General features: G+C 35.6%; 1 protein-coding gene across 3 annotated transcripts in view; it reads left to right on the top strand.

The window, feature by feature from the left end:
- LOC102689302 (pleckstrin homology domain-containing family G member 1) overlaps positions 1-13,785 on the top strand; it is a 112,688-nt gene that overhangs the window by 79,411 nt on the left and 19,492 nt on the right. For all 3 annotated transcript variants that reach the window (XM_015348813.2, XM_015348823.2, XM_006625882.3), the window contains exons 3-4: positions 4,923-5,023; positions 10,219-10,288. In XM_015348813.2, coding sequence (XP_015204299.2) covers positions 4,923-5,023; positions 10,219-10,288 — 171 coding nt within the window. The remainder of the gene's footprint in view (positions 1-4,922; positions 5,024-10,218; positions 10,289-13,785) is intronic.

The following is a 13,785-nucleotide window of genomic DNA, read 5'->3' on the forward strand; positions in this document are numbered from 1 at the left end:
AAGTTTCATATGGATATTTTATTTTATTATTTTTCAAAAATGTTCTTACCATGCTAGTGAAGATTTTATGATTATGGGCCAGCTACCCTTATTTTTTAAGCATCTCAAAGCAATGCATATATCAAAAGGAGTTCATTTGACCCAAACCAACAATGGCTCTGTGATGTTGTTTCTGAAATTGAATACCAACTGGCACAGCTTTTGTAAGACACCACGTCCCTTTGTATAAAAATAAAATAAACAAAGACATCAATAGCACATAATGAAACAGCACGTAATATGTTTAGTCAAGAGTTTTATTTGAAGCCACAAAGTGAATTGTTATAGCTATGGATTATCTTAATTTCCTTTATCACGCTAAATTGTTTTGAATGTCTTTACTGTCTCATGCTCTGAACTTGAGAACAAATGAAAGGTGGATGACTCAGTGGGTTGTGTGCACTCTTTCATCTTTGAATGGTTGAGTTCTAAATGAGATTTGTGTCTGACCTCCGTCACCAAAGGGACTGTAGCTCTGATCATAAATACACCACCCAATTTGTCATTATTGGCAGGTTGTGATAGTAGAAGAGCCCAGAAATGCTCAGTGAAGGGTGTTGTTTGATTTTATCATGCAGTAACTGACAAAACTCTCAGTGCATCTGCTTGTATGCATTCCAGAGTTCGGATTCCACTTGAATTATTTGTATTTCAAAATGGTCATTTAGACTTTGCTCGTTTCTTTCGAGTAAAGATATTTTTTAGACTTGACAGCTCAAACATTGTAACTTCAGTAACATTCTGAAACATGTCTTTAGAATGTTGACCTGATTTGGTTTATTAATTAAAATAGCAAAAATTTCAGCTTCATATAGTGATTGAATCTTCTGTCATGCTTTGATGAAGTTCCAACTTCAGTAGAAAGTCAACAAGTGATTTTGGTATTATTTGAAGTCTGTGTTTATGTTCTCCCTTATTTTAAGAAACACACAAAAATCTTAACCATTAGATTAGTAAGGACCGAAATACCCTTCACTCTTCAAAATGCTCTTAGCCACAATTTAAAATTTTATGGGCCTAAGCTCAACCCACAAAGTGTTACATTTTAATTTAGATTTTTTATAGATTTTCTAGTGTCATTTTTAAAGCCCTTCATTTACCCTTTAAAAAATGAAATGTGCTATTTTAATTCATGAATGTAAATTATGCTTTAGGAAATTACAAATTGCAGTGCAGCATGGTGGTGCAGTGGTTAGCATTGCTGCCTTGCAGTGCTGAGGTTCAGTTGTGGGCCCAGGGTGCTTATCTGCGTGGATTTTGTATGTTCTGTCTTTGTGTAAGTGTTCTCCAGGTGTTCCGGTGTCCTCTCACAGTCTAAAGACATACTGTTAGGTTAGTTGTCTTCTTCAAAAATTCACCCTGGTATGAGTGTTTGTGTTCATGTCTGTGTATGCCCTGCAAAAGACTGGCCTCCAGTCATGGTGTACCCTGCCTTGCTCCTGTTGCTTGCTGGGATAGGCTCCAGCTCCCCCGCGACCCTGAATTGGATGAAGTGGTTAGAAAATGGATGGATGGATGAAATTACAAATTGCACATTTAAAGTTCCTATAATGGAAACCATGTGTATAGAGGTTTACTTCACTGAGCTCTCCAGTCCTCCACTGAAATATTATTCACTCATATTGGTCAACTGCAAAAATAATGCTCATCTCAACAAATCCACAGTAAAGAAAAAGGGCAGTAGTCTCTCGGTTTTTAATATTGTAGTTTTTGTTTTTTTCTTTGGTCACAAGTATATGCCTTGTTGTAAGACAGACTTGCTGCTTGGAAGAAGTATCGTGTATGCTTTTCACTTTAAAAAGTTACTTTCCTACCATGAGCGCCCAAGATACTGATGTTATCTGCCTGAAACCATTAATTTGTCCTGTCAACAACTTTGCAGACTGGTCACTTCCTCCCAACATGTGCCAATAAAGAAAGTTTCTCTGTTTAGACACAAAGATGTTCATTATGTTGATTTTTGAAAATTGTATTTGCTGAATAGCTGTGAGTTGTTGAAACGTCTACAATATGAGCTGTTGAAAAATTGTTTTATTCATCTTGAGATATTTTTAATCATGTGGAAAGTTTAACTGTTTTCAGAATTCAAAACAGCAACTGCTCATTCAAGAGCTACATCTACTATGTGCATTTAGCCACTGGGTTCTTCTCTCGAATGTACATCATTCTTGTTTTAAGAGGCAGCCCTCCCTGCACTTTTGTGAAACTGTTTGTGTTTTGGTTGGGTAATAATTGCCATGCAGCCAAAAGCAAAATATTTTTCTAAAGCACATGTTACTCTATGAATGATTGCCCCTCTTTATTCTTCCAAACATATTCATCTATTAGAACATAACTGATTAGCTGTCTCCACCATTTTTATATGAATGACCCTGAAAGCAGGTATTTTAGCTTTAAAGGCAGTACTGTAGCATAGTTTCATGTTTGCATTAATTGTGGGTGTAGATAACATAGAAATGCCTTTGGATGTTACCTATGTATGGTCTTCTTACTAACCATCAGTAGTGTCTGTCTTCTGAATCACATGTAGACTATGAAAGTTCTGTAAACTGCTTTATTGTGATTGACTTGGTTAGAGAAGATCTTGAGCCACAGATCTCTGTGTTATTTTAAAGTGTTTGTTTTACTTGACTTGTAATATTTGGCAGATTATAAGAATAAGAAAAATAATTGTTTCCATGATCCGTCCTCCTGGCTTGCTTAATTGACATTCACTACTGTTACTTTTATAAAATCACATCGTTACCCTTTTGAGTAAAGTATGAAAGGATTTCTTTGGGTCTGTTTCATAAAGTTTTTGATGCAGTCTTGGGAAAGGAGGATCTAAATTTGAGACAGACTGTAAAGAGTTCGAAAAAGGGGAAAAAAATGCACATTCATTTACAAATTTAATGTTTGAAAAAAATAATCTCACTAAATTACGTCATAGCTATGTTTTTTCCCAAGCCAATCTAACCTCTAAAAAGAGAATCACCAGACATTGGACTTTTTATTTTTATTTTTATTTTCTACTGCCTACTTCATTCCCAATGAGAATAGGTTCTCATACCACTTACATTTCCTGAATCAGAGCTAAAAGATGACATTGCCGGGTAGAATAACAGCAAAAAGAGAATTCAAGGGACAGGTGTAGAAAAAAAAAATCATATTTAACCTTCCCCAAAGTATTTAAAAAAATATTCATACCGCCCACATGTATAGTCTTTAGAATGGAGAAATGTAGGCAAGCAGTGGTAAAATATTTTTCACATCAATCCATGCATTACTACTGTTATTTTATTAAAGCAGCCCTGTGAATTCAACTTGAACAATTTTTTTTTTGCAGCAAAAAAGTTATTTTTGCTGGGGCCCAGAAATGTTCCTCCTTCTGAAATTTGCCAAGCCCACACACAACTTTCAGGCTTTAATGGTTTGTTTGTTTACATTTCAGCTCCAGATGCCATCTTTTAGGAAAAGCTATTCTTACAGTACATTTTTCTCCTCGCTGCTGGCTTATCTTTCATTTTTTGACTTTGAAACCCAGAGTCACTGTAGCACATGGTGTTACACGATTGTAAGAAAAACACAAATGTGGTCTTCTTGTAATAATTCATTCACCTAACATCAAGGGTAAAAAGGTTCTGTCTGTTCTAACTTCTTTTAAAATATTATTATTACAGTGTTTTATCTAACCCATCCAAGCATAGACTTACATATTAAAAGAAACCTAAACTCATATATCGCAAAGTATTCAGAAAGAGTAGTGAAAGCACTGTCCATTTGAATAGGACAAAGTTAAGTGTTGGGTTTCTGACATTTAGGTCCTGTGAGGTGAGGAAGGAGTATGCCAAGCTGTAATGTCTTGCACATTCATGGTGAACTATACAATAAAATAAAGGTATTTCAAAAACCATTTCAATTCAATTACCTTAAATTTTAAAAAATATTTGTATTACCACCTATTAAAATGTATTCTCCTTATTTATTGCTTCTTCACATTATCTAGAAGATGTACAGTAAATGTTTTGACATAATCACCCAGGTCTTTTTCATAAGTAGCCTCTTCTAGCTCATGCTTTCCCCAGTTTGTGTTTACAGTTTGCTTTACTTCCTGCATGCAGAAGCCTGCACTTGTCTACAATAAAGGTCATCTTCCAGGTGTCCAGTCTTGAATTTTGTCTATAGCTTCTTCTATAGCAGTTGCTAATCCTACTGTCTTGGTATTCCATATAAACATGAACAGATGTAATATCATAGGGATCTGTACATCACAGTTTGAGCATTCACTCTTAATCTGAGCTTTGTTTTCTGGTCTAAAAAATGGTCTAAATACACCACATCATATGCTCTGCGTATACAATACTGTTGCTGCTTGCTCAAAGAACTCTAATAAGTTGGTTACGCAGATAATTTTAGCCTCCATTTCAATAGTTCTTTCTATCTGTACTTCGTTAAGTTTATTTGGTATGAAACTGAAGTGTTAATGTTTATTGGGGATGTTTGCTGCATTATGTGGGAAATGAGAACTATAAACTGAACATGTTGACACCAGTTGCATTCTAAAGCATTGCTTTATCTTGTATCTAACGAAAAGTCAAAGAAGACTTAAGGTTTAAAGACTGGCAATGAAATATTTTTCATTTCCACATTCTAGAAGCTATATCTGTATATTTTTCCATATGTGTTTTCGGCTCGGGAACCTGTAGTGTTTTATTGTTCTCTGGTTCTGATGTTTAAATATTGGTATTTATGTTTTTTATTTGTATTGAATATGTTCAGGGTTGAGTTAATGGATCCTAGACTCTCAGCCAGCCATTTCTTGAAGGAAACAATGGTGGGAGTTCAGCAACATGTTTGAGTAACTTGTTTCAATATTAAATTCTAACTATTCTTTTTGTCCTCAGGATTACCTTGAGTGCATTTCCAGTCAGTCCCGACTGTTGCTGGGCAAAGAGGAAAGAGCATCTCTCTTTGGCAATATCCGAGACATTTTCCACTTCAACAGGTAAGGAGGTAACTCATGGGTCCATAAAACAGCTTAACCATTTGTTATATATTCCCATACTTATTAAGAGAATATTGTAAATGCCTCCTATTTTCAGTTGTAAATCTGTTTATAATTTTATAATCAGACTGTAACGACTGTAACGGTTGACTGTAAAACTTTATATATCAGTCTACTGTTCCATTCCCAAATTTCCCCATCCATATTTTTTCAAGATTTAGTTTTTAAATGGTATTCTGTATTCTGTAATGGTATTTTAAATATAATTCACTCAGCATAATATCTGTTCTTTCTATGGGAACAGTTTAGAAAACCCTAATCTACATGAGGTGGCACTGGAATATTGTTGCTATTCCTTCAAAGACTTTAAATCACTGCATTAACTTGTATTTGACTGTTTTGAAATACCTTCTCAACCTGTCTGTGTTGTCAAAAACACCTGAAATTTGTGTCGGAGCTCAAAATCTGAGAAATGTCTTCCAAATATAGGTATTTAAAGCTGCAATGGTTTTTAGTGAAGCAGGTGTTTAAAGCATATGCAATAAAATGATAGACACATAGGAATAGGTACTCCTCATAATATTTAAGGCACTGTACAGGAAAACAGAGGAGACGGGGATATACAAATTAAAATAGTAATTTAAACAGCATCAGCTAGAGTATAACTCTGAGTTTTAAGCCCTGATTTGAAAGTGCTAACTGACTTATAAGACATGACATGGGCTAGTATTGGAGAATCATTGGAGCAGCAGAAAAATGTCTCGCCAGTGAGTTCGGTGCTTTGTATTGGGAACTGAAAGAAAGAAAAGCTGGAATCTGAAGAGCATAGATAATGTTTTATTGTGTATGGAATTAAGTTTGCTGACATAATCAGGAACCAAAATGTTTAAACCCTTGAAGGTTTTTTTAATGTTATTTTGAAATCCACAGGGAGCCAATGCAAGGACACTAAAATAGGTACTCTACACTCACGTGTTTTAGTTTTGGTTATGATCTGAGCAGCCGACTGCTGAACATGCTGCTGCTTGTTAATAACATGTTTGGATACACCACTGCATTACAATAATCAAGCCTGCAAAGGCAAAAGCGTGTATTATCTTTTCTGCATCAAGCTGGAAGAGATGTGTATAGATGTACAAAATGTTATGAAGATTAAAAAATGATACTTTCACGTCACTCTGAACATGAGCTTCAGATTCAAGGCTTAGGTCAGATATGACCACAGGATTCCTGGGCCATTAATAGCCGCAGTAAGGCTGATACATTTACAGAGTTTGTAAGGAGAACCAGTCAAGATAATTAGTCTGGTCTTGTCAGTTCAGGTGTACAAAGTTTGCTCGCAACAATTTTTAATATCCCCTAAGCTGTGTTTTAGGGCGGATAGTGCTGATTGACATCAGGTTTCATGCAAACATAAATTTGGGTGTCACTGCGTGTCAAACTATCAGGTTGCCATCTGGAGGCAGATCCTCAAAAATTCCTCTGACAATCCTGACTCCACTGAATTATATGGTAGGACAGCAAACAAAAATGGAAGTGCTGTTATCCAGTGAAAGACCAGTTCTCCAGACCCAGAGCTTGTCTTTGGTCTAATGTGATGCAGGTGTGCTCGTAATTGCCAACTGTAAGACCACATGTGCCACATAAATAATTTCAAATACACTGTAGTCTACAAGCTGACACAGAAGATCAGCAAAAAACAAATAAGAGAAGGCAACGCAGTCTATATTGCTCATTTGAACCCTAAGTAGCTAATTGTTAAAAGGATCTTATCCAGCTGTTTGCTGAAAAAACTGATACTGTTGGCTTTGACAACATGAATGGGAAGCTTGTTCCAGGTTCCAGCAATCCTTTGTGTTTGTTCTCAGTTTTAAATGTAGTACTTGAGTAAAATATTAAATTATCCCTTGCAGTACCTAAATGTCTTCACTTATTTTTCACTTTTTAGTTTGAAGGGATGAATTTATTTAGATTGAGTCACTTAGTTGTATGTACCTAGTGTCTACCAATTCTCAGTTGAAAGCTGATTGTTAAAGGAGGGGATTGATGATTTAAAAACATGCTGTAGTATAGCATGTTTAGCATGTTTATTATTAAAATAACTAAAAAGGCCTTCAGAAAACTGTGTCTGCTGGAAGAATTTCCACAATTTCCCTATAAAAAATCAAAGTTTTAAAAATTATAACTTAAATTTGTAAGCAGTACAGTTGAAAACTTTAATGAGGTATTTGGGGAAATGAAACTGAAGGCATGGCGTATTTTCCATTTTCTGAAAATTAGTCATAGTGTTTTAGACAGTTTAGACATAACTCTATGTGAAAGGATTTGAGTGCTAAATGGTTATGTGGCTCCTGGACTACCAAAACCTGTCCATGGATTGTCCATTCTAGCTGTGCATTATTCACCCAGTATTTCTGGTAATATAGAAATACAGTGTAGTAAAACAGGTGGTTCTGCTGTAAGATTCGTATTAGATGTGTGCGTTTTTGTAAATGTTTAAAACCTGAGACCCAGTTTTTCTTACTGTCTTTAGACCATCTATTTGAAAGATTCCCTATATGCAGTATACATTAAATGAATAATTATTGTATGCAAACTAATCATATGGTAAAGAAGAAGTTTTCAGATTTAGGTTTTTAGGATGTGATCAGTAATTATTATTATTTGGATGACCAGATCAATTATTATTACTGTTCAGTAAGATGCTCACATTGACTTTAATCCCATTCAGTTATTTGTTGGCCTTTTTTTGGAGTTTCTTTAAATATTTCATAAAATATGTTCACCTATATTTGCAGTCTACATAATTTGAAATTGACAGAAAAAACAAATGGATCTTAATATGATAGACTGACATCTCAATGGTGCAAATAATCTGGCCTCAGCTAGCTCATTTTTGCAGTAATTTCTTTGCCACACGTATTAAAATACTTTGGTGTGGTTTAAGACTTACTAAATGCTAATTACTTAGAACACTTACTTATTTACTTAATTACTTATCTAGTTGTTTGAAGTTTCTCGTGAGCAGAAGACGATGTTACCAGCTCTTGTTAGATCTGATTCAGGTTTGGTTGCCATGGAGGAGCAACTTTCATAAATACAATTAACTCTTGCAAGGGATGAGATTTACAACAGAAAAATGTCATGTGTTTTGCCTTATAGGGTGGCTGTGTAAGTTAATTTGCAGTTTATAAACTGGATAATTAAGATATTACACAAATTAATGAAACAGGGAAGTTCTCCACTTGAGCAAATCCATTCAAGTGTCATGTGCACCTTTTGTTTAATCACTTGCTATGTGACCCTATGAAGCAGGGTTGCTAATCTCTCTAATCAGGCACACACTATTGTACACACTTTACTGTTTCGTGCACAGTATTTTCCTGCTTATGTTTTGTAGCTTGTAATCAATTAAAATAAATTAAGGCCAGCAGCATTAGAATAAGTTCTCTGTATTGGACAGGTAGTACTTAATCTCTGTACCTAGCAGCAATAAAAGTGGTGTCGGACCTCATCCAAGACATTCCTGTGTCCATATTGTGACGTGCCCTCCCTAATATATTTTGTGTTCTGCAGCATGGGGCAAGACATGTTCATCATGTTATCTTCTTGACCTTTGGACTTCCTGTCATTATAATCAAGACAGAACATATTTTTGAAGATCCACTAAATGTGATCCTTATCTTCTCTGCAATATCTCTGTATGTGTTGGAAAGGAGCCATACACATTTTTGTGGAAGTTGTAACCTTTCTTACATCCTGGAGGTCTTTTTGTGTTGTAAGGGTGTCGACATGACTTTATTCAAATGCTGGGAACTTTCCTAAAGGATGTGATTTTTTTGCCCACCCTAGAAGGTTGATCTGGAGTAATAGAGAAACCATGTGCTTTCAGGATCTTAAATAATCCTGGACAAGAATTCACCAGCAGCAAGGGTAAAGCAAGGACACTAAAATTAAAATACAAATGGCAGAATTTTACTGCTTTGCTTTGTGATTACTTTAGTTTACAGTGCAATACACAAAAATAGAAATGGATATCAATGAATGTTGTCACAAAACGTATACAAAGAAAAACATCCAGATAAGTATCCTTATTAAACATACCATATTTTCAGCTGTTTCTTTATAAAAAGAAAATAATGATGTAGGGTAAGATTGGATAATTAAAAAAAAACTTTGATACACATTGTTAAAAATCTAAATGGGTAAAAACTCGTTTTAGGCGGCATCTTAATTTCACCCACTTTTCAGAAAAGTAGTGTTCGGAATCAAACTACAGCTTCACAGCTACACTCTTCTCTTTCTTGGACTAGCTGTCTACCAGTCTGAATGTTTCTAAATATGCTGCCTTTCTGATACTGCTGCACAATTTAAGTTTGGACCCATAAAGATCTTCAGTGACAATTCTTTACCATTATTAAAGGACAGAGATTTTGCATGAATTGTTTGATTCTTTTTGGAAAGGTCTGAATTTCCTACAATGTGAAGATATAGTTTTATGGAAACCTTTTTCCTTTTTTACTGCATGTTTTCTAAGCAAAAAGAAACAGATAGTACCCTGATTAATACTGGTATTGTTTATTTATTTTAATTTCTTATTTTATTTCTTTATTTCTTCCATTTATTTCTTAGTCTATGTTAGATACAGTGTACCACAGCTGTTATTACAAAAGTAAAATTCTCATTTTTTCAGTCTGTATATTTGTGTCTGAACAAATGTTTTTTTAATCCTGATTTATTGGTTTTTTTTTCAAATTTCAAAATTCAAATTACAGTCACTGAATGATTTAAATGGGAATGACAAGTGGTGTCACAACCACCATTGTCACATTGCTCAGATTTTAAGCAAAATTCTTTGCTTAAATAATTCCCACTGTAAAGCAGACTAGTTGCTGACATTCTTTACCACATTAACTTGGGGATCAGGAGACATGTACATTACATGATATGTTGTTCCAAAAACATTTGTCTTGCTCACTTTACACGTACAGTTCAGGTGGGATTGAAACAGACACCTGATAGCAGCCAGGAAATACATTATGTAGATAATGTGTTTTATGGGATAATTGAAAAGAAATATACTGTAGTGCAGTTAGAGTTTCTGTGACTACCATGTTGCCTTTATTGAAGAATGTGTTCACCCCCCAAAATCGTGTTCTTGTTGTGAACCTACTCTGCTTCAATCTGAATTGCAGTGACCTGCTTCAGGACTTGGAGAACTGCAATGCCGACCCTGTGGCGATAGCAGAGTGCTTTGTTGCAAAGGTAAGGGTTATGGACCACGTGGTTCTCCTCTGCAAGTTTCTCATTAACCTGTCTCTTGCCTGTCAGAGCTTGTTTGACTTGCCTTCCCTGAATTTAACAGCTGGTTTCTAAACAAAGAATCCTTACAGAATAATAAATACATATCTTAGCTCCCGCTGCAAAGGTCCACAAACTAATTACTATTTGAGCAAGGGTATTTTTGGATGCAATTATACAGGCCTTGAAGAACACTGCATCATATTTAATGATTGTTTTATTGTATGCTTAGACCATAGGCTTCTGTGCATTAAACAGCTGTTTTTAAAAAGTTACAGGTCAGCATTCGTGGAATTCTTAAAATACAGTTTATGGCAGGTGTGTCTGAGAATCCCTAGATTAATAATGTAGATTACTTTTTGGTAGGATTGTGTTTGGAAATCAGTATTTCAAATAACAGAAAGTGAAGTAATTTAAAAGACATCTCATGACCCCAGTACGTTGTTTGGCCCAAACTGGTGCATTGAACAGCAGAACTTTCCTTGATGTTACCAGTGTCTTGAGAACATTTTTTAAAACCAGCAAAGATCATTTAATAAGTGAATGCCAAACAACTATAGTTGAAAGGTCAGAAGGTTCCCACTGATTGTCTTGTTCTTCTCAATTCCTCATTCAGAATCAAACTTTACAATACCTTAAGGGCAAATTGCCTGTCGCTTGGGTTAAAAACTTCCATTTTTAACATTTGAAAATAAGAAAACTTACACATGAAAACAGGCCTTTTAGCCCATTAAAATGGAAGCCCGTTTCCACCAGGGAGTAAAAAAAAACACGCTATGGTATCTCAGAATTGCAACTTCATATCTCAGAATGACAACTTTATATCACATTTCATTGTCTGTCCTCTTGTTATTGTAACAAATTTGGGTTCTAGGGCTTGTGCCCTCGCCGCTCCCACTGTAGTTCGTCCCTCACTACATTGGCTCAAACCCAGGTTTTGCCAGCTGATCTAAAGAAGACCTCCTTTAACCCTGCCAGCCAACATCCCTGTTATGCGCAAGGGATCGTAAAAACCTGTATGTTGGCAGTTCCGTTACACTACTGTATATTCCTAAATTGTACAAGATCATAGGATCTATAGGCCTGAAGACTTGTCTTGTACAGTGCCGTGTTAAAAATCAAATTAATTACACAAGCTTTTATGGAATCCCATTTCCCCCAGGGAGGCTTTCATAGTACCCGATGGAATAGTTGACGGTGGGCTTTTTTAGAAAGTTTTTAAACACCAGAAATACAAAAAAGGAGACAGAATATGAAAAAAGATAATATAATAATAATAATTGCTTACACTTATATAGCGCTTCTCTGGACACTCCACTCAAAGCGCTTTACAGGTAATGGGGACTCCCCTCCACCACCAGCAATGTGCAGCATCCACCTGGATGATGCAACGGCAGCCATAGTGCGCCAGAACACTCACCACACTTCAGCTATCAGTGGGGAGGAGAGCAGAGTAATGTAGCCAATTCATAGAGGGGGATTATTAGGAAGCCATGATTGGTAAGGACCAATGGGAAATTTGGCCAGGACGCTGGGGTTACACCTCTACTCTTGTCGATACAGATACAGATACAGAAATAGACACAGATACAGATACAGAAATAGACACATAAAACCCAGAGGAATTCACAGTTATAGAAGCTGAAACTTATACTTTTTACATATTTCCATTGTATGTCTTGCCTTTTGATTCTTTAAATTTCTAATAGAATTAGCAAGACCTGGGTTCGAGCCAATGCAGTGAGGCTTGAACTAGGGTATGAGCAGCGAGGACACAAGCCCTAGAACCCGAATCCATAACAAAAGGACAGACAATGAAATGTGGGCCATTTCGAAGTCGCAAAAGTTCTGAGATATGAAGTCGCAATTCTGAGGTGCAAAGTCGCAATTGTGAGATACCATAGCACATTTTTTTTACTCCCTGGTGGAAACGGGCTTCCATACATTTAGATGTGGGTGGATAAACTGTGTAAAACAGTGCTACTTTTTCTCATTTTTAAGTGTATTTTCCTTTAGTTTCCACTCGTGTCCTCTGGTTTACATTTCACTGTTTATTCTGTAGATGTCCATTGGGTTGACATTTTAAATCCCCAGGAATTTGGATACTTGTCTGTTCAAGAAAAAAAAAAGGTTCAGTTCTTTCAGACTGTCAGTGTAGGACATTTCCTTAAGGTCTGTAATGTATACGATTGCTCTTTTTTTGGACTGATTCCAGATCAGCAATAATGCTTTTATAATGTGGTGACCAAAATTACACAGTATTCCTAATGTGTTATGACTGCAGAATTGTATAATTTATCATTCACTTGGTTTAAATTTTATGCTTTTAGCTATGTAAAACTGCTTTTTATGGCTTTCCCACATGTCTAGAAGATATAAATGTTATAAACACAGTATTACTTTCTTCAAACTCATTTCCCTTTCTTAATCTATAGTTATGTTTTTCAAAATCCTGCATTCATCTACATTAAACATTGTGTTTGCCCAGTGTGAAAGTTTATCTAATTTTTCCAAATTTAATTTGTTGCTTCTACAGTTTTGGTAAGTTGCCTAATTTGGCATTATCTACACACTCAATTCGTTTGTCAACTATACCTCTATCTAGATATTTGGAAGAGCAGTGCTCCTCATACAGATCTCTGTGGTACTCTGTGGTACTTTTCTTTTCAAATCATTTCACCAAGTGCTTCTGTCCCCTTATATTCTTTTATTTTATTAAATCTTTTGTGCTGCATTTGTGTTCCTGACTTTGATTTACTCAGTCTTTGGATACATCTGTTCTCTACAAACAAAATGTCTTTAAACTGTTGCTATCCATTCTTAGCTGATTCTATATGGTATCTTCTCCCACTTTACTTCTCTTAAAGAGCGATCTTATTCCTTCACAGTCTGCATGCAAATTGAAATTGTAAACATTTCACTTGGACCTATACTTCAGTATACTTCAGATCATAACATATGATGATCAGTTCCCTAATAGTTTTTTCAACACTGTTTACTTCCTCATTCTGCCTTGATTGTTTGAAAAGTGTAAATCAATAGACTTATTCCTTCTTGTAGGTGCTCTGACAAACTGGACAAGAAAGTAAACATTGTAGCATACCCCTAATGCTCTGCTAAAGATATTTATGTTGTTTGGTTCCTTTAGGCTACGTTCCTGAGCTTGAGTACTCTTTCTGATGTGTAGCACAGCAACCGCCATTCTTCCATTGTAGCCTGTCTCCAGAACACTGTATACCCACAGATATTCATCAGTATTGGACTTCATTAGCCATGTGTCTGTGATTCCAGTCACATTAATAATTACCAGCTTATGTGTTCCTTCTGACTCATGCATTTTGTTTCTGATTCTTCTCGCACTTATTAAAGAAGCACTTAATGTTATCGTTTAAATAAGCTTAACCTTTGAATTGGTTGTTGCTTAATGAATTATATTGGTTCTGAATCACCGATGTCTTGTA

This window comes from Lepisosteus oculatus, chromosome 2 (assembly GCF_040954835.1).
Source record: "Lepisosteus oculatus isolate fLepOcu1 chromosome 2, fLepOcu1.hap2, whole genome shotgun sequence".
NCBI lineage: Eukaryota > Metazoa > Chordata > Actinopteri > Semionotiformes > Lepisosteidae > Lepisosteus > Lepisosteus oculatus.